This window comes from Centruroides sculpturatus, unplaced genomic scaffold (genome assembly GCF_000671375.1).
Source record: "Centruroides sculpturatus isolate CEXI.00-Female unplaced genomic scaffold, Cexi_2.0 scaffold503, whole genome shotgun sequence".
In the NCBI taxonomy this organism is placed as follows: Eukaryota; Metazoa; Arthropoda; class Arachnida; order Scorpiones; family Buthidae; genus Centruroides; species Centruroides sculpturatus.
The window spans coordinates 194,542-217,587 of record NW_019384729.1 but is presented as its reverse complement, the minus strand read 5'-3'; the positions used below and the strand labels follow the sequence as shown (position 1 = coordinate 217,587).

The following is a 23,046-nucleotide window of genomic DNA, read 5'->3' as shown; positions in this document are numbered from 1 at the left end:
ACTCATTATGCATATACAGGGTGTCCACTTAACATCTGTCTAGCAAAAGAGATTTTCTAGCATTGCATGAGTTTGAATGTGGTGCAAGCTTATTCCAGCACTAAAATAACCAAAGTGAATTTAAATCAAGATAATTTAGCATAACATACAAAGAATCTGACTGCAAAGACATTGCAGAAATGGATATAAAAAAAGTGAATTTTCTTTTGTTAGAGAATATGTTCAAAATGATTGCTTTCGGTGGCAATACAAAGATGTAGCCAGTTTAGTTGTGGCATTATGGATGGCACGTAGCATTTCTTGTGTCACCATTTACAAACCTGTTATGTGAAATTTTATCAATATTGTGCAGCACTGCTGGGTATGCATCATATACTGATGCTTTTAGGTGACTACAAAGGAAAAATCCAGAGGAGTCAAGTTTGGGGAACATGATGGTCAGTCATGGAGTACAGTTGGCCATGTTATCCTATCTAGCGATTGCCAAACCACTCTGTTAGCTGTGATGCATGTTTGTTCAGGTATGAGATTGCTCATTATTGTGCTGGTACCAAACCTGATGTAGTTGCACTAATAACAAGCCATTTGTTCACTGTCATGATTAGGATGTTCAGATATTGGCCAATATTCGAGGTATAGTCATATTCATTAAAAAATGCCACTGGGCAGAGTTTGTGGCATTTTTTAAATGAATTATTCTTTTGTCCCTGGATAGATAGTTTTGGTTATTTTTAGCACTAGTACATTGCTGGAAAGATCTCTTTTACCCCTGGATAGATGTTTGTGGACACCCCATATGTATTGTATATTAGTGTGTTTGTAGTTAATAGACAAAGTCTGATTATATTTTTACAAAGTTTTATATATATAAATGAATCTTTATAAAAATATTTTTTTTTATATTGTTTTAAATTAATTTTGAAATATTTTGTTTATTTTAGGATGGCGATTAAGGAAAGAATATTTTCTTATTAAACCTAAAGCTGATGCAAAACAAAGGTTACTGTTATCTTGGGTATGATTTTATTAATTAAATTATTTTGCAACTTTTATTGTAATAAAAAAAATTACTTGTTAATTGATGATTTAAGTTTTATATATTTTTTTTTACAAATATTTAAAAAATAAGTAAAATATTGAAATATTTATCAACTATAACAATCTTATATCTTGTTTAAGTTAATTGAAAAAAACTGCAGTGACTTTAAAAAAATAATTATATATATACTGATGATATGTAATCTTTATATATAATTTAGGAATAAAAAATAATTACAAATATTTCTTGGTAATACACTGAAAGTAACTGAATAAGTGAACTCTCAAAAGTCTATACTAGATACAGAAACTTCATTTTACAAAGTGATGGCATGTAGCATAAAAATTGTTCGTAATTAACTATCTTAAAACAAATAAGTACTGACTGAAAGTGCATTAACCAATGACTATCTGTATTAATTTAAAATGAATAAAATACATATTTATGTTGTAAAGTGACATTTAGCTTAATTTATATTATTTCTGTGTTTGTTTACTTTATCAACCACAACTATATTTTCCATTATTTATATTTTTATTTTCATATTTACATTCTATTTTGGTGTTCTGTTTTTTATGTTAACTGAAGATCATTAGAAATTATTGAAAATATTTTTATTTTACTAATATTTATTTGCTGGATTATTAAAGGTGTGTTTTATTGATAAAATAAAAATAATTCATATTTATTTCTGAAATAATTCAATAAGTAAGTAAATAATAGTAAAATTCTCAAAAATATTCATTAAAAGTGCTTTACAGATTTGATAGCTTAATAAACTAAAGACAAACAGCTACACAAAATGAGAATTTAAAAAAAGACTTATTCTATCAGAACTCTTGGTTTTAATGTAGGATAGTTTTTAAATATATTGTTGCATTTGTCATAAAAAAAAAAATAGTTGGACAGCCAGTAATTTATAATATGTATATATTTTTATCTCATATAATCTTATTCAGCTATTTGCAACTTTTTTTTTTTGCATTTTCCCATATAGAAAATATTCATTTCGGTTCCCTTAAAATTATATTTCCAAAATTTTTGTAATATATCAAGTAAATTATTAAATCAGTTGCTGAATTTCCCAAATGATTATTGTCATTCTTATTTGAAAATTTTGGAAAAATACAATAAGTATCTGACTTTTTCTTTGGCTCCAATTGACCTCCAGGGGATCTATATCAACCCTGTTGGGAATCCCTCATCTTATGCTTAAAAATTCTTTTAAAATAATAATAATAATAAAATTAATAACAATAATTTGATAATTGATTTATTAAATGTCATAAGGTAAGATCTCAAATCAAGATATTTTTTTACCTAGGTATTAAAAAATTTTATTTAGTTTTTTTTCTTATATTTGACAAATGTTTTTTGTATTCATATTAAATATTAGTATATTTGAAAAATATTTTATTAATATTTCTGCTTTTAAATACTTGTAATATGTTTATCTGTTTGCAATATATTTTGATTTAATATATAAAATATCAATAAACATGATAAATACAAGATAACAAAATTTTATATGCCAATATACTGTTGATATTTAAAATCATAGTTTTAATTGTTGATATTTCAAGAGAATATTAATTAAATATTTCATATCTTTGATATTTGTAAAAAATTATTTAATAATTTTAGCAGTAAATAAACTTGTCTTAACCAATAAACTATTCTATTATATATATAAATATGTAATTTATCAGTGAAAATTTATATATTTTTTTTTCTTTGATTAGCAACCCTTTGGAATAGATAAAAATCTTGAAGATAGAGACTTACAAAGTATTATGAAGCTTTTAAATACAATTCAGGTTATTATTTTTTCTTTTTGATTTTTTTCATTATTATTAAGTATTTATCTTATTTATCTATTATCATCATTTATTACAAAATGATTTGTCACTCACACTTAAATATTATTTATTTTATTATTATGATTATATTTTGAAATAATTAAAAATACTGTTTGATATGTTATTTACATCATATGATAAATTTTAAAAATTCTAAATACTAGAAAGAGCTAAGGCTGGGGATGTAAAGTCCATAAAAATGCTTATCCAATTTTGTAGAAAGTCTAAGAAGGCTTTCTATAAAATTTAAGTAGAATAAGTATAATTGTTTTTGTTCATATTCAGCTGAGAAAGAAACATGAAACAAAACAACAACCAAGTTATCATATGATGATTTAATACAGGGGTCAACAAACTTTTTTCACAGAAGGCCAGATAACTGAGAGAATGACAAGCACGGGCCACATAACCATTTTGTTCAGTATACTGAATAACAAAAATAAAGAAAACCAACATATTTATTTACAAATACACAAATACAATGGCTGCAGCAAGATTGTAATTGCTTCTCTTAGAAATTTCATTGCAGGTACTCACATAAAAAGTGCTCTGATATCGAAAGTCGCAAAAAGCCACCAAATTTTTCATTTCACTGATTTTCCTAAAATTTATATTACTATCAAGTGCAAAAATTAAATTGGACCAATTTTGGCATTTTTGCTTACACTTATTTTAATTTTTTCTACATAGTAAGTTCATCTACAGTCTATGATATTTCCATATAAATAATTATATTTTAGTTAATTTGTGGCACAGTATGGCGGCAGGCTTGAATGAACTGACCTTGCAGGCCAGATCTGGCCCATTGGCCATAGTTTGGTGACCCCCTGATCTAATATATTAATAATAGATATGTTTATAATCAATATATTAAAGTACTATTAATTATTCTGAAAAAGAATTTGTTACATTATAACTTGTAATGTTTTTAGTTAGACTATTCTATTTTATTTATCTGTGAATGTTTGTCTAAAAATTTGTAAGCTACTGAATTATTTAGTAATTAATTAAAATGTGTGTTATCTTCAGCATCCTCATATATGCCCTGTGATATTTGCTTGCATAAGTGAAAATGGTGGTCTAGTCATTCGCAATTATCAACAGAATGGTAGTTTGCGTGACATGTTATGTAAAGTAAGTTACTTTATTGCATTTTATGTTTATTAATGTGATGGTTGCCCAATTAAATTTTGAAAATTAATTTGGAAGTCAATAGGATTTTGGATATATTTAAAAAAATGTAATAATATAGTTTTAAAAAATTTTCAATTTTAAAATTTATTTTTTTATCCTGTAGAATTGAAGTAAAAATAGTGATATTTTTTAAAAGTTTTATATAACAATTAATACTCAGTTCATTTATACTCTTTAGATAGTAATTTATTTTGCTTTTCCAGCAAGTTGCAATATATGTTTGAGTAAATGAAAACTGGCTTAAAATATTTTAAATTCAAGGACTAAATATAATGACTAATGACACTGATAAAATCAGAATATAAAAAGTTTAGCAGTATTAAACCAGTGTTACTAAAAACAAACTAATATTGTATTGAATTGATAATAGCTTTTTAGATCATCTGGTTAATGATGTAGTATTGATATATTAAGACAAATGTGAAACTATAACATGTTGATAAGATCAGTATAATTGTCAATGCATTAATGCACTGATTTCTAACTAGTGAGGTGCACCTTCCAAGGGAGGCACGAGTTTGTGTGTGTAATACTATTCAGTGGCTGACTGACGAGTAACTGTATGGTGATAAAATGGACAAATGCAACATGATAGCCTTCCACAAGCACATGATGTTTTTTCATTGCATAAGTAATGCTTGTCAGGACTGTCACCATATATTTTACTTAATCTAATAACTAAACAACCAATCATCTTGATATTTATAATGGACTGCTATTTGAAGAGAACCATGAGAAATGCAGAATCTACAGACCAAAGTGAACTTAATGGATTAAGAAAAGAAAAAGTGCTGGCAATATGACACAAGTTTTATCAAGTTCGAATTTTCTTGTTTTTGTAGCAAGTCCAGCATTCAGCAGTCCCAATGTGTCATTTGTTTTCAAGTTCTCACCAATGACAGCCTTAAAAGATATCTCAAAATAGTGCATGAAAATTATGTACACAAGGATTGTGAGTATTTTGTTCAAAAAGAGATGAAATTGAAACAGCAGAAGACTATAATGTCAAAAGAAGCCAAGGTATTGCAGGATGCATTAAAAGCTTTTTATATAGTGGCAATAAAAATTGCTAAATGTGAGAAATCACACAGTATTGCCAAGAATTTGTTGCTTCTGGCAGCTTTAGAAATGTGTTGCATTATGAATGTAGAGGCAGCTGCAAAGGCATTATGAACTATTCCACTGTCAAATAATAGTTTCATGGCAAATCGATGACTTGGCTATGTATTTGAAAACAGTTAATTCAACAAGTAAAATAAAGTCAAATATTTACATTGAAACTCAATGAATCAATTGATCACAGACTCAGCTTATTTGTTATGTGAGATAAGGTGCAGAAGGAAATATAAGAGAAGAGTTACTGTTTTATAAAATGATCCCGACAACAACTTCAGGGAAAGATATATTTGCTTACTTAATGAATTTATCTGTGCTGAAGGCTTGACTTAGATTGATTGTATAGGTTTATGCACCAATGGTACTGCAGTTATGGCAGGGAAGAATAGTGGCCTTGTAACTAGAGTAAAAGCCATAGCTCCTGCAGTAAAATGACCTGCACTTGGGACTGACAGAGTTAGAACCAAACATTGATTATTTTGTGTAATTCAAAACAAGCTCAAATTTCACATTGGTGTTACCAGTTTTAATTTGCATTATTATAACTTTATTCAGAAGGAATAAATTCCTGGTTATATACTATGTACTGTACATATATTACCTATTTTATGTGTGCAAAGTTCTGTAGGTAGGTATTGGGCTGTTCGGAAAGTAATTTTGTTTTTTTCCGTGGAAAAAACAATGTTTTTATAATAAATAAATATTTTATTGAATTATATATCGACCATTTTGGTCAAATACCTGTTGTCATCGTTTCTGATAGTAGTAAGATTTCACATTCATAAAAGTTTTGATCATTGCTTATAAAAAACTGATCCAAGTGATTTTTGACATTGTCATTTCAAGTAAATGTCTTACAGTTAAAAAAAATTTGTATAGACCGGAACAAATAATAATCTGAGTGTGCTCGATCTGGTGAATATGCTTGGTGTGATAGCACGTTCCTTCTAAGTTATAACAGTTTCTGACGAGTTACCAAACTTGTGTGAAATTTGACATTATCATGGTAAAACATGTTTTGTTGATCAATTCTGGCCGCCTTTTCTGTTTGATGATATTACTCAATTTGTTTACTCGATGGCAGTACACTTTTGAATTATTTGTTAAATTGTCTGGTAAAAGCTCTAAAAAAAATTATCTTAAAATCCCACCAAAGAGAGCATCTCTCTTTAAGAACACATGGAACCCATATATCGAGCTTTGAAATGAAACCAATTTGTTTCAAGTAATCATAAACAGTTCAATTTGGCAAATGTAATCTCTTAGTGATTTCATGTGTTGTTATTCGATAGTTTGCTTCAATCAGGCTTCAACTGGCCATCCAGAATGTGGTGTATCTTCAATATTGAAATTGCCAGAACGAAATTTTGTAAACCAGTTTTGGCACTGTCGTTCTGTCAATACATCTTCTCTATACACGTCACATAATTTTTTTCTCATTTGAACAGCATTCTTACCTTTTCAGTAATAAAAGAGCAAAATATGCCGAAAATGCTGCTTTTGATCTTCCATATTTGATGGGACACAAAAAATAAACAATTGCACAAAATCAAACAAAATTTTTTACAAATAAGCCTTAAAATGCTAGCTGTCAAAATATATAATGATAATACAGTTTAGAATGAAAATGGCAGGGAAAATACGACTAATCCGTCTAGTGGTAAAAAAACGAAATTACTTTCCAAACAACCCAATATATTTGTATTTTTAGTAGTGCAATTGTATTTTTGCTTCATATTTTCAATCAAACTGTAGTGATATTATTTAATTTGTAATAAAAACAAATAAATACTGAATACAGAGCAATACTTATGCATATGCTGGGAAAGCGACATTGCACGTGAGCCCTGATTGGAGAGGCATACTGTATAAAAGATTGGAAACCACTATATTAATGAGTATCATGATAGACTGTGTAAATTTAAGTTTTTAGAAAGGCATAATACAGTGTTTTATTATTATGCCATATATATTATTGACACTTTGCTGTGTAAACTTTTAATATTTTATTGGATTTTAATAATATGTAATGGCAGAAATGTACAAAAGAATTTTTACCAAGATAAGTTATTGAAGATTTTCATTACTGCTTGGTGTCTATGTATAGTCTGCATCCACATCATTTTGTATTACATATATAACATAAATACATAATTTATTGAAACACTAACATATCATCTTTCAATATAAGTGGTATGGTCTTGTTATAAGCTTTCATTATATGTATATTTCACTTCTATTCTACTGGCATCTTTTATATGTTTGGAGAGTTGACTTATGTCAGGTATAAGTCCAAACCATAATTTTGAACTGAAAATTTTGAGTGAATTTGTAAGCCACATTGACATACACCAGTATATGTGGTAGAGTGAAAGTATTTTGATAATTAAGACCTTATTTTTAAACAAATTAATTAATGAGGCAAGAGTTTGAAATATTTTGAATATAGACAATTTGTGATAGTGTAGCTTAACATGGAAAATGGGATCAAGTTTGTGGAATTTTAATTATAGCCTTGCTACATTTTACCATATGCCAGTTTGGAAATAAAATGCCTGCGAATGCTATTCATTGCCTTAGTTTTTAACAAACCAAATAATCATCATTTTTAAATTTAGTGAAATCTGCACATTGTAATAATAATAATTAATTTTATCAGAATTAGAAGTATCAAAACATATAAGTTAAAATACAGTATATCATTATATTTGTAAAACTTTGCTTATTGTAACTATAACTGAAATATGCATATATTAAATTTGATATTAAATATTTTTTTTTAGACAAAACCAAAAGGTGTATTTTTGAAGAAGTATGCTAAGCCAAAAACTTGTTCACCTCTTCCTCCTAAATTAATTCAAGTTTATGGTCGACAAGTTTTGTTAGCACTGAAATTTCTTCATGAAAAAGGCATTCCTCATGGTTTGTATAAGAAAACATTTTTTAAAATATATATTAATTAAGACAGGATGTTATTGCCTGTGTCACATTTACTTAAAATTAAAATAGAAGAAGAAAGTATTCAAACTTTTTATGTTAACAAAATTAAATATAATTTAAACAAAGGAATACAGTGGTTTTTATACAAAATCAATTTTTTAAATGAAACTTTTAAAAGAAAATATTAAATTTCTCTTTTTTTTAATTTATATTCTAAAATGTTTTGAAGCTTGTATTTTTCTGCAGATGAAGCTAAATATTTTTAAAACATTAATAATGAAAATAGCTTCTTAAGAATGAGCTTTAGTAATTTTTGTACAAAGAATAATATGTGAATTTATATTATTCTTACAATTAAAAATAATTTGAACATAGTAGTAAAATTTAATGTAGCAAAACTTCCCAGTATTAGAACCCTATGTGAAATTATAAAGTATCTGTTTTTGAAAAGTGTTGCAAAAAGTTGTTACCAAGTTTATAAAACTATTTTTTAATTCTTTTATCAGACGTTTACATAAAAACTAAGATGAAAAATAGACAAATTTGGTTATTTTGTGTGTGCATTGTAAGTGATGCATCTGCAACTAATCATTTAGTTTTATGCAAATCCCTTTTAAAGTCTTCATTTTCTTTGATCTCCAAGATTTCATTCTCTTGAGTTTTTCAAATGCTCATTTTAGCTGAGAAATCATATACATTAATTTTCCTTTTTTATTTAATTTATTAAACTGATTTTTCCTTTAATATCAATAGATTATTAAGAAAAGAAAATATTAATTATATATCTTATTACTATTTTAATTATTTTATTACTCTCATCAATTTCTAAAGAACATTTATAAATTATTTAATTACAAATGTAATCTATTTATTAGGCCATCTACATGCTGGAAATGTATTTATTGAAGGTAATACCTGTCAAATCTCAGAAATAGAAAATCAGCTTTTAGGACAACCTGCTTATCTGCGTCCTTTATTTGTGCAACTTCGTAAAGTACAAGTATGTCTTTCATTAGAAATTAACATAAGATTTTTAATCTTAATTATATTTATACTTAAAATACCAAATTGAATAAAAAGAGATTTTACATTTTAGTTATTTATTATTTATTGTATATAAAGGCAATGTTGCTTGGACAAATAGATGCCTTTTCCTTTAACAATCAATATAAAACAATTTCCAAATAAGATTAAAACAGTATCCAAAGTTTTCAATATTATAAAACCAGTAAAACATGTAAAATACAAAATGAACAAAAAATAAATAAAATGTATAAAAAGTAAAACTATAGTAAAAAAGATTTTAAGTGTTAACTCCTACTAAATATTATTTTAGAAAAATTTTTTACAGAATAATTTGCAACTTTTCAAGTGCAAATGATCTTCCACTTGTGTTAGATTTTATTTTATATTCTTTAATTGAAGTGATCACTAATTTAATTAGATTATTAACTTATTCAATAAAATAGAACTTACAAGAATTTGCATAATGTTTTTGATTCAACTGAGTGAGCATGTGAATTGCAGATATAATCCAGTATAAATCATTGGTGTTGCAGTGAACTTTGTTTAGCTGATTTAGTTATATATAAATCATAAAATTAACCAATGTAGATGATTCTAGTTAATTTTTGTGATTTTATTTTGTATATTTTTTCAGAATAATTTAGGAATTTAGTTAAAATTCAAATACACATACACATACAATTTAGAAAAATTGTAAAAGAGAAAGAGAAAACACATTATATCAGTGAAATTCAGTTTTCTCTAAATAGAATGATAAAAAATAATGTTTAACTTCAAATCTATGAGAATTTAGATGAAGTTTTCTGTTTGAAGACATTTACAATATTACAAAATATTGTAAATGTCTTCAGTTGTTATAAAAGTAAGTTCTTTTTGATAATCTTGAGATATGCTGAACAGTTTAGTTGTTCTGCAATTAAATCACATTTGTATATTGATTTAATTATTCTTATGTAAAATTGAGCACTACTTTACATTGAATATTGTTCTGTAACAGCTACTGTAACAGTGAACTACATAAATTTGGATTCAGGCTTATATTAACTGTAGATAATGAACATTATGTACAGGGTGATTCAAAAGTCACAGAAATTTTAAAAAATTAATAACTCAAACTATATACAGTAAGATAATGCAGTTTTCACAGAAATGCTTAGAAAGAAACAAGATTTTTTCATATGTAATAAAAATGTAAGAAATGTAACTGTTTTGATATTATTCTTGCCATAGATGGTGCTTGATAAGATTATATAATTTGTGAAGTTGTTACTAGATCTTAATACTAAGAACATTTTTATTTTTTATTCTTACTTTAACAAATTTACAAATGATTTCAGTTTTGGCACACATTGCCATCTATGGCAAGAAATATAACTATTTTGATACTAAAATTTTTATTATACCTAAAAAGATCGTGCTTTTTTCTAAGCATTTCTGTGAAAACCACATCATTGTATTATAAATAGTTTGTGAGTTATTAATTTTTTAAAATTTCTGTGACTTTTGAATTATCCTCCCCCCACACACTTAATGTTCATTATCTACAGTTAACATAAGCCTGAATCCAGAATTTATGTAGTTCATTGTTACAGTAGCTGATACAGAACAATATTCAATATAAGGTAGTGCTTAATTTTACATAAGAATAATTAAATCAATATACAAATATGATTTAATTGCAGAGCAACTAAACTGTTTAGCATATCTCAAGATTATAAAAAAAAAGACTTATATATATATAGATAGATAGATAGACTTCCAATTAACACTGTTAATACTTTCTATAGTGATGATTAATTGCTCAAACAAGTTATATTTACACATAAACTATACAAGATAAGCTTAGGATCTCACTGAGGATACTTCACTTTCATTCAATAATATCTTTAAGGATCACTTACACATTACAGCTTACACCTGTATGAATTAAATCTGGTCTATGATTAATTTGATATTAATAAAAAATTTATCAAGAAATCATAATAAGTAAGTAATTTTAAATATTTATTCACTTTTTTACTGACTATATTTTTGTTTAATATTATCTTTATGCTTATGCTGGAGAAAGCAAATGCTGATTGTTAACTATTATCAGCTATGTTGTAAGGAATCTATGTTAAACAAGTTCATTTTAAATAGAGATATCTTTAGATCATTCTGCCATTGAGTATGGTATGATTTTTATCAGACAGTTCTCAGAACAACAGTTCTTTACAGCCTGACAAATTTTGACTCTGACTTAGTAACTGCTTTATGTAAACTAGTAGCATAGTAAAATGATGATATTCCATATTTTCATTTCTTGTTCATTTTTAAAATTGCAGTTTTATATATATGCATCATTTACACACACCATTTACAATGCCAAATTTCTTCTGATGGCAATCTTTTAATTAATTATTATGTGAAAATTGCATTTTGTGTGTTCTAAAGAATATTCTTAAATTTGGTTAAATCTTATCTGCTAGATGTGTCTGCAGATGACTTTAATTATGTTTATCCTGCATAACTTAATATGTAAATTAACATTTTTCTACATGAATTTCCATATTAGCATTCATTCATTCATTCAATTATTTATTCTGGTTTTTTTAAATAAATTAGGTTTTAAGTCCATATTAGTTTAATAAAATAATATATTTAATTAAATTATATTGAAATTTTTCACTAAAGTTTTGATCATTACTGTTATATTATGTTTTTAAGTTATATATTTGTGTGTACATGATGAAGATGATAAAGATTAAATTAAAAGTCTGTAAAACATAATCAGTAGCATATCTGCCTGATTTGCAGGCAATTTTGTTTAACTTTGTATTATTTTTTTCTTACAGATGTTGTTAAATTATTTTTTAATTGAAATGATTTTAATCTTTAAATTTCTTGTCATATGATGGAACTACCTATAAAATTTTATAATCTAATTAGTCTTGAAATAGTTCATAAATAATCCAAGTTGTTATTTGTATTTCTTATATTGATTTTATGAGTTCCTTTTTGAGATTATCTATATTTTGATATTACTTTGACAATTTTAGTAAAATAACTCTATTTGAAGGCCCTCACAAAAATAAAATACCATAAATTATTGTTTATAAGTCATTTTGAACATAATTCAAAACTGATTTAGGCTTACACTTGCCTTAACAGTTAACCTTCACACACACACAATAGGTTAGAACTGAAATACAGTAGACCCTCCTATAACAGTAGATAATTCTGTGTTATAGGGGGGTCTACTGTATACCATATACACTATATATTGGTCATATCTTGTATATCAAAGATTTTTCTAGACTTGGAGTCACTGCAATTTACAGCTGTTTGTGGAAGAAAGAACTCATACAATGATACCAGTTAAACTCTCTCTAAATCTTGGACTTATTGTATGTTAGTCAATTTTTCAAAATTTATGGCTTATTGAAAATGTGAATCATGAACCATCACATTCGTTTTTTAAAACTAGATTTTTCTACTATAAAATATTTTGTATCAGAATTATAATAAAAGAAATATTGGAAATTGTAATGCAAATCTTGTTATAAATTACAGTAGAGCATCGATTATCCAAATCAATTGGGGACTGGGTTGTTCGGAAAATCGATATTTCAGATAACTGATTATGTATGAAAAAATATATTAACCTATCCCATGTTGAAATTTTTCTCTGTTGCGTGTCGCTTCATGTTGTATTTTCGCCGAAGTTAAGCCTAATGAAGACTATTTTATCATTAAAAATTATTTTTTTTATTTTGTACAAACAAAATAAATATATCGAAAAATATAAAAACAATAAAAAATTATACTTCAGAAGTTAATTTAGTATCAAAAACGTAAAATATTTGAGTAGCCTAAGACATAGCCAAAGATTGCTACGCCACAGCACTGGCGAAAATTTAAATTTGCTGACTGGAATTCTTTAGGATGATTGACTTTCGGATAAATGACGCTTTACTGTATACAAATTATCATTTTACTATAGATGTTTACATTCCTATTTGTATATTGTTATATCTTTATAATGTCATAAAAAATTAAATACTTAATTTGAAGTAATCATTTGATTGATATGTTTTTTAACAGTTTATAATATATTAAATTTTTTTGATCTTGTTTAAGTTTTATTTTATTTTCAGACATTAGAAGTTATTGATGTATACTCCTTTGGTCATCTATTGTATGAAATGACATTTGGAATTCCATGTTTTACACCAACTTGTGATAACTTTCCATCATCTTGTCCAGCAGAACTTAGTAGGCATTAATTTTATATTCTAAGAGAATGAAAAATCTTTTTAAATTTCTTAATGCTTATTATGGCTGTAATTTGTTAGGATCTGTATTAGAAGCAATACTTACAAAAGAAGCATGTAAAAATGGACTTCCTTCTGTTATGAATCTTTTATCTCATCCGTACGTACATATTCATTATTTTATAATCAAATATAATTGCTTAAATTTGCTTTCCCAAATTGGTATTGTTTATGGCCTATAATTTTATGCTTTATTGAAAATATTTAGAATATTTTAATCCCAAGTACTTTAGTCCTTTTAGTTTGTCAGCTGTAGAAATTATTGAAAAAATACACAATTCTTCATTCAAATATTAGGATTTTCAATATAATGACTTTAATGATAAAGCATTAGTTTACTTGATAAGCTGTCATTAAAGGAATAATATAAATTTTATAAATATTTTATTTCTCAAATACAAATGATCAAATAAATTTAATAATGTATATCAAATTTTATTTTTGTATTTATATTTTAATTTCTGAATGATTCTGATATTTAAATGGGAAGTAAACATGAAATATGGAATAATGTTTTATCTCTTCAGATTCTTTTCAATTGCAACAAATGTTGAGAAGGGACATTTAAAAATATCATCACAATTAAAAGATAGTATAAAGCTATCTATTGAACAAATGCATCAACAATTAAAAGAAGAGCAACGTGTGGTATGTAATGTAAATTATTAATACATAATAAACTTTAGTTTATTATATATTAGTTCTTAATTTTTAGTTATAGAAGTAATGTTGAGAATTCAAATTATTGTGGATTGAAAAATTGAATATTTTCAAAGAATAATGATGATTTCAATACTTATATTATTAACACTATCAAATGCTGATACTGTTAAAATATCCTAATATACTTTAATGATTATTAAAACTGTTTTATATTTATATATAGATTAGGCATAGTCAACGACTTTCGAAAGTACATGCACAGTTGAATTCAGAAGAAAATAAGAAAAAACGACAAGATGAGAGGCGAAAGGTGTTTATATTTATGAATTTATTTATTAGTTTGCATTATTATTTATAAATGAATAACAATGCTTAGTACAATACTATATAATGATGCAGATTTTATATTATTTGAAATATAACCTGAAATAATTTTATATAAATATATAAAACTTGAATTTTTTAAAAATAGATAGAAACCATTGTCTATATTATTAAATTTGAATTTAATTTTAAAAAATTAAAGAGGAATCTAATTTAATAAATAAGTAAATAATTCAAAAATCTTTGTAATGGATATTTAAAAAAAACACTTTTGAATGAGTGTTCATTAATCTTTGTGTAATACAGGAAATACTAATACACATCAGTAGCATTAATTTTCACTTTAAAATTATTCAGCTATCAATAATATGTAGATTGTTAAATAATTTTTTTATCTAATTAATGAATAACATTTTTATATAAATAAAAATGCATAATTATTCAATTCTATTACAGCTTTATAAAAGCAAACTTCAAAAGTAATTATTAAAATATGTTTCAGAAAAATATTAAAGTACTTCTGTGAAGATTTTTTAAGTAAAATATTTAATTATACTACAATAATTAGATTTGAAGATTAAAATGTATAATTCTTATTACAGCAGCAAAAATTACAATTAGGTGTGTCTGCAACACAAAATGGCCCATCACCAAGTCCTACTACTCCTGGTATGTTTTTGAAGAAATAAATAATATACAAATTTAAAATAAATTTATGATAATTTTATGTAAGTTTAATCAAGCCAACATTTTTATAAAATGTACCTTAATTTTTCAAAATTGGATTATGTGCAATTATTACATGTAGCATTTAGATCAATGTCTAAAATTAAAATTAAATCAAATATTTTATAACACAGTTCAAATAATGTCTGATCTCATATCATTAATGGCTTTTTAATGTAAATCCTAATAATTCATCAGAAACATTTTTAAAATATCTTTTTCAAACAAAGCATTTTAATTTAAGAAATTTGAAATTTATTAGATTCTTTTACAAGTATTTATCAAATGTTTTAATTGTTTAAATAAAGATTTTCAGTTTTATTCAAATAATTCAAAAATTTGATGTACAAAGATTAATTTTTAATCATGGAATGTTAATGTTTAGGATTTGAACAAGAAAATTTAAATTGGTAGATAGCATTAGCATTTGTAAATGTTAATTTTTAATTTCTGGAACAACTGCTCTTTAAGTTGTGATTTAATGCAAATAATACATCACTCAATAAGTCTCCAGTCTGACACCTATATGGCAACACTGTTGGCAGATCCATATGATTTCTGGTAGTACCAACCTTCAAAGATATGTGTCAAAATTTCATGACATTCTGACAATTAGTTTACAGGTTACAGTGGTTTTAGTGACCCCAGTTTTGTAATTTTCAAAACAATGGATAAAAAATAATTTTGTGTGTTGATTAAACATTGTTTTTTGATGGGGAAAAATACTGTTGAAGCCAAACAGTGGCTTGATAAGCATTATGGAGACTCTGCACCAGGGAAATCAACTATTATTGACTGGTATGCTGAATTTAATCATGGTCATACAAACATCGATGATGCTGAATGCTCTGGTCGCCCAAATTCAGCAGTTGTTCTGGAAAAGACAAAAAAAAAGTCCACAAAATAGTTTTGAAAGACTGTAAAGTGAAGTTGCGTGAGATAGCTGACACCTTAAAGATATCAGAAGGTTGTGTGTTTACAATTTTATACAAAAATTTGAGCATGTGTAAGTTGCTTTCGAAGTGGGTGCCGCATTTGCTCACACCAGACAAAAAACAAGGCATTGACGGTTCAGAGCACTGTTTGGAGCTGTTCAAGCAAGATAAAAAGGATTTCTTGCATCTGTATGTGACAATGGATGAAACATGGATCCACTACTACACACCTGAATCAAAAAGATTGTCAGCTGAGTGGACAGCAGCCGGTGAAAGTCGTCCAAAGTGACCAAAAACTCAAAAGTCAGCTGGCAAGGTTATGGCATCTGTATTTTGGGATGTGCATAGTATTTTGTTCATCGACTATCTTGAGAAAGGTAAAACTATCAATAGTGAACATTACATAGCATTATTGGATCGATTGAGTGTAGAAATCAAGAAAAAAATGCCCTCACATGCAAAAGAAAAAAGTGCTTTTCCTTCAGACAATGCCCTGTGTCACAAGTTGATGAAAACGATGGTTAAATTGAATGAATTACACCTCGAATTGCTTCCTCTCCACCGTACTCTCCAGATCAGGCCCCAGTGACTACTGGCTTTTTGTAGACATCAAAATGATGCTCCAGGGAAAGAAATTTGGCTCAAATGAAGAAGTGATTGCCGAAACTGAAGCCTATTTTGAGAGCAAAGACAAATTGTTCTACAATAAGGCATTGAAAAGTTAAAGGAGTGTTGGAATGAATGTATCACTCTTGAAGGAGAGTATGTTGATGAATAAAGTTGAATTTCTAAAATAAAATTTATTTTTTTTAGTTAGACCAGAGACTTATTGAGTGATGTGTTATATGTTGGTAAGTAGTTTGTCCAAAAATTAAAAGAATAAAATATATTATGCAATAAAAATAAACATTTGCTATAAAAATCTATTATACAATAATTTTTGAAAGAATTGAAAATAATTAATAGAAATTTTCAGTGTGTTTTGACTTCAAGACCATATCTTCAATGACCATTAAGTTACCACTTAGCTATTTCTTATCTCATTGAGCTGCAATTAAAAATTAAGGTTTTAGAATCAAACAAAATTCCAAATTTTAATTAACTGCTTTGAGAAATTTTGGATATTTTCCTTATAGATTTTCAATATAAATTTATTTTTCTGAAAAAAATTACAAAATTTTGAATGCTTTTCAATGAGACATATGAATGCTAGAGAGACAATTCAATTGATATATTCAGTTCAGTATTGTGCACTGGTGAAAATTGTTTTCCCGACTGATAAATATTAAAATTTTAATAAGAATTTTTAAGACTGGATAAGAAATAGCTTAGTAGTAACTTAATAGCCATTGAAGATATGTCTTGAATACAAAACAGACTGAAAATTTCTATGTATCAATCAAGAAATTAATTTACACAGAAGAATTTTTAAATTTGTATGTTAACTGATAAGTTGATAAGAATTTTAAGACTTGATAGGATCTCAAAGCAATTCTTAATAATTTATATTCTTAAGAATTTTGTGATGCTTTTTTTATATATAGTTATAGAAGTAATGTTGAGAATNAATTTAAATATGCATAATTATGTTTTAATTTATGATAAATATATAAATTTAATATAAAATAAAGAAACTATTGATAATTTTTTAGAAGAGAAGCTTTTTAAACTTTATTTTCTATAAAAATAAGGTAGCTTTTGTTCTGTTTCTATGTTTAATTTAAGCTAAATAAACCTTATTTTATTAAATACTCTAAGCCTAAAAGTATTTTTTTTTTACTTGTTGATATTTTAATTTTCATTATTTTATTTAACTTATACTAATTCTCAAATTTATGGTTAAAATTATTTACAGTATTAAAATTCATGTTTTATGCATTTATACTAGTATAAATAGTTATGCATCAAAATTATGTAAACTTATATTTGTATTGACAGTCTAAAATGTAAAGTGAACAGTTAAATTGTTTTAAAGGCTCTTTAATGCAAACTTTTATGATGTAAACTAATTAAGTTTAGCCAATGTTCTTTTTCTAAAAAAAAACTATTACCATACACACTTGGTGACAACATATAAAATTGTTTTTACTGAGCAACTATCAGTTCTACATATTAGATATAATTTTTTATGCATTTGTCCACATGGCATTTTGACACACTCTGGCTAAAATAATCCTGAGTATGCCTATAAAGTAATTATTTATTGAAGAATTCAGGTTACAGTTTATTTTATTACCTGTGTATAAATAAAATAGCATCTTAAGATGGAGGAAAAATTCAAATTAATTTATGTATGTCTCATACATTGCTAATTATAGGCAATTATTCTGTTTATATTATATTTGAGCCAAGCCACTAATATATTACTGTATAAGAACATACAGTAATATATTAATCTAATACTAAGTGTGCTTTAAATTCAAATCCATCAAGCATTCTTTACCATAGTGCCGAAGTACCATTACTTATACTGATCCTATTATGGGACAGACAGTAATTACTAATAAGAAAAATTGACTCATGTAATTCATGGAGTATCAGTGTATTATTTAACATATTAAGAAAAAGATTTATTTTTCTAAATATCAGTAATGTATTTAATTGTATAACACACATTTTGCAGTGATGTGCCATCCATGGAAGCTGTGGAAGCACTGCTTACCTTGTATTTTCTAAAATATAAATACATATTGTGCAATTATTTTCATATTTTAACATATTTTGAATTACTTAAAATTAATATTTTATTATAACTGCATTATGTATCTTATTACAAATTTCTATACTACATGTGGAAAAAAATTATAACCTTGCTATTGTATATTTGAATATAAATTTGTATATGCATATTCCCAATGGAAGCACTGTATTGTTGAATACAGGATAGCTTCCATGGTGAAAATATTTGAATTGTGTGAAACAGCCAAATTATACACATTCGCTCATGCGCTATACAGAGCACCAACCTTATGCAGTTTAGCTTGTGGATGCTACATGCCATGCAAAGGAATCCAGGACCAGCACAGCTTCCCTATCATCAAATGTCACCACATGCCACTGACATTTTGGCATTTTCTGCTTGTTCTCATTACTGGTTATATATTAAACATGTTTAAACTATTTTAAAAATTTTATAAAGAACTAGCTGCAAGGACCCGCTTCGCTGGGCAAAAAGTAACGATAGTGAAGACTAAGATAAATACATTACCTGTTTTCACAGAATGCAAGAATTAGGTCCCTTGTTTCCAGACAGAACGTCTCCTGTTCACGTCTAGTCGAACAAACTATTTTCAATTTTATCAATTTTCTGGAACGATTGTAATTGTTCTATAATCGAACAAATTCAAATTTAAAACGGTTTGAACATTTTTAAAATAAAATCGAAATATAAAATCTTCGAAGTCAACCACTTTAAACCCCATATCTCCTGCACCCTTATAGTTATCAAGACACAACCACCATAGTGCACGAATGGAGACTTGGGGCTACTACCACATACAAACACCATTCATGTGCGATGTGTAGTTTTGGCTGAAAAGTGAAATATAGGGACACACACGTCCATTTTTGACACTGAACTATGTAAACAGAAATGGATGTGTAAAAATTAGTTTTGACATAAGATCAGGTTTTGACTGTAACCTAAGTATTAATTGAAAATTTTTAGAAAAGATTCAAAATCACTTTTAAATTAAATTATATTTTGAATCAAAATTACTATAAAATAATAAACTGTGCAATTAACTGTCATTGATTTAATGAGATACATGAATGTATAATACTGTAATTTTACCATGATTGCATTTTTATTAAAGTGTAAAGCTAATTATAAAAATAAATTGCTTGCTCAGTTTCTTTTAGCAAAATTTACTTAAATGTTTCTATAAGTTACAGTAGCTTGACTTCTTTTTGAACCAATTAAACTTAATCTTTAATCTTTGCATGCAGTTTCTTTTTGTTGATTACTTTAATGAATGCATACTGCACACATTGTACTTGTTTGTGCTTGCTTCATTTCCAAATCTCTCAGAGTTGTTTTTGTTATAATAAATATGTTATTTCACTGTCTTAGGATCCACATCATGATGTTTGTGGCACATCAAAATTCTTCATTTCCAATGTGTGTTCATCCAGGACTTCACACCCATTTCTGTAGGTGCTCTTGCAATAAAAAAGAAAAAGGCTTTCTTATCTCTTTTTCTCTTTCACTATATGCATGTTTTTGTTAATTTTTTAAATAGTTTTTGCAGTTTGTGCACTCTTGATTCTAATTCTGAACTTATTATTTGTTCTTTTAATGTAAAAGTTTTATATTAATAAAAATTAATATTTATTTAATAATTAATTTATTGAAAGAGATAATGCAATCATTGATAAATTTTCAATTTCAAACCTTTTCTCTCAATACCATCTACCCAACTCAACCCTTATTTATCCTACATGCTTGAAGCTAGAATGTCGTTCCCATCGCATATTCCTAATTATCAACATCATCAGACACACCCTGTAGACCAGAAATTTAGACTCATACAGCTAACACATGCCATGCAAAGGAATCAAATACAAAACTTCTAACTTTGCTTTGATTCTTTTGTGTGATATATCAGCTTCAAGAATTTGAAATCATCTAAATATGNAATACAGCAATTATCATAACAGTTTTTTAATTTTGTATATAATTATATAGAATAGCCTCCGTCAGAATAAGAATTTGCATTGTTTTCGTTAATGGTTTCTTTAAAATTCGTTGCCATAAATAAAATTTGTGTTTGGATTAATTAATAATTAATACTTTTAGTTTTTTCTGTACAAAAGTTTTCTTACCATTGACTTGTAGGTTGAACCCTGATATTATTGCATGTATTTTATTGTATTAAAGTAATTTTTTTTTATTATTAGTTATAAGTTATAACTAATAAGCTAAAACTAAGTAGCAATATTATTTAAAATAAAAATTAAGATAAATTGATTGATCTTAACATTTTATATTTTAAGAGTCATTTCCGAAAAGTGCTTCGTCGCCGGCCTTATCTTCTATGGTAGTTGGAAATGCAGTATCACAACCGCCGCCGCCGCCACCACCACCACCACTCATTCCATCGTCATCGCTGTTCTCACTTTCTACGGCTCCTTCACCACCCCCGCCACCCCCACTACCCCCACCAATTCCTCCGCCTGTACCGAACGGTGGCATATCTCCACCCGCATCATCCTCGAGTCTTCCTAAACAGACATCCGACAGGAATGCGCTATTGAATTCCATCCAGTCGTTCAATAAAGGGAAACTTAAAAAATCCACAGTTAATGATCGGAGCACACCGAAAGTATAAAATGTCACATTCCAAACATTAAAAAAATGTATAGATCCTTATAAAAATTGAAAATCACCGAAGTTAATAATCTTAGGTATGCAAATAAATTTCAAAAACGTGAACAATATACTATGCATTTACAAAGGATAAGGTTCACAAATTTTCTAGTTAATTTACCAAAGCAAGAAATGCAATTTAAATTATTTTATATAAATGTTATAATATATATATATATACACATATGTATCAAAGGAAAAAGGTAAATGTTATGTTTAAAAAATTATTATATTCTTATATTTAATTTTATTTACATCACTTATTTCTACATTTATTTTGAATTTAAGAGTGTCCATTTCGCACGCGTTAAATTTTTCTGATTTAAAAAAGCATCAACGTCGTTTCTAGATAATAATTCGATTCCCGAACTCCTAGCATCGCCATCAAACTTATTTAAATGTAAAATTTAATTATTGCTCCACTGCTGCTCCGAACACATTTATCAACGAGAAATATATAAATTATAATGTACACACGAATACTATATAAAAAGATACGGCAAACCAAGTTTTGTAATGTAAAAATACAAAAACAATTTTGGGAATTAGATATTTATCCAGTTGCCAACCATTGTTAAATAATATGAATGTGCCATGGATAACGCTATTATTATAATGCATTTTTATTGCATAAAATATTTTCGTTTAAATTATGAGGCAAATATATATATATATATATATATATATATACACGTATAAATTAGATTTGTAAAACTATTGTTGAAGTGTACAAAATATTTTAAAGATATGTTACTTAAAAAAAATACGAAATTATTAAAATTAAAAATTAATTTATTGTAAATTAGTGTGTTGTAGTGGTTACTGAATGAACAACTCGCGTAAGAGTTCAGTCTCTAAGACAGTTTATATTCACTGATGAAATGTAATTATTACACTTTGTGACTCGTCAAACTTTATTTAAAACTAATGTTACCAGTATGTAAGTTATGGACTTTAAATCCGACTCGCAAGTTAAATTTTTAAATAACACAATGCAGTGGTTTTGATTGGTCTTTGCGATACCTTTGGTATTGCAGCAGGTGCCACAAGGTTCAATGCTGAAAAATTCGAAACTTGAATAATTAAAACGGGTATATGTAGGATTGCCACCTCCGGGTTTGGAATTGTATTACAAAATTGTAGAATTTTTTGATTAATTTTTAAATTAGTTTGGTTAAGAAACTTATTTTAATATATATAAAATACTCAACAATTAGTTAAACTGAAATTCTTGACATGCAATGTACTGTACCGGGCGATTCAGGAGGAATTGCAATATCCTGGGAGATATGAATGATTCTAAGCAAAACAGTTCGTATGAACCGTCTGTTACCGGATATTTCATGTAGAACATACTATACGTAATGCAATATGAGGTGAAGGTTGCCTATGTTCAAAACCAGAAATAGGGACATTGATAAAAATTGGTAGTTATCCAGCATTAGGTAGGTAGCTACTCTGAAAAAATGAATAAATTAAATTTATTTGCTGTTATATTACATATTTCAACTAAGTTTCTGTTAAACATTTTTATTAAAATAAC

The 23,046-nt window shown here is 26.7% G+C and overlaps 1 protein-coding gene across 2 annotated transcripts in view; it reads left to right on the top strand.

The window, feature by feature from the left end:
* LOC111628179 (PX domain-containing protein kinase-like protein) overlaps positions 1-22,165 on the top strand; it is a 37,162-nt gene extending 14,997 nt beyond the window's left edge. Inside the window, exons 5-16 of one of the 2 annotated variants that reach the window (XR_002757130.1) lie at positions 942-1,015; positions 2,782-2,856; positions 3,928-4,032; positions 7,992-8,130; positions 9,024-9,148; positions 13,311-13,428; positions 13,509-13,587; positions 14,015-14,135; positions 14,374-14,460; positions 15,077-15,143; positions 20,208-20,287; positions 21,131-21,261. Coding sequence is in view for 1 of the 2 variants with exons in the window: in XM_023371920.1 (XP_023227688.1) it covers positions 942-1,015; positions 2,782-2,856; positions 3,928-4,032; positions 7,992-8,130; positions 9,024-9,148; positions 13,311-13,428; positions 13,509-13,587; positions 14,015-14,135; positions 14,374-14,460; positions 15,077-15,143; positions 21,131-21,465 (1,325 nt within the window). In the remaining variant the exon portion in view is untranslated. Of the gene's footprint in view, positions 1-941; positions 1,016-2,781; positions 2,857-3,927; positions 4,033-7,991; positions 8,131-9,023; positions 9,149-13,310; positions 13,429-13,508; positions 13,588-14,014; positions 14,136-14,373; positions 14,461-15,076; positions 15,144-20,207; positions 20,288-21,130 lie in introns of both variants that reach the window. The other variant, XM_023371920.1, reaches the window with a different exon arrangement.
* Positions 22,166-23,046: the final 881 nt, after the last annotated feature.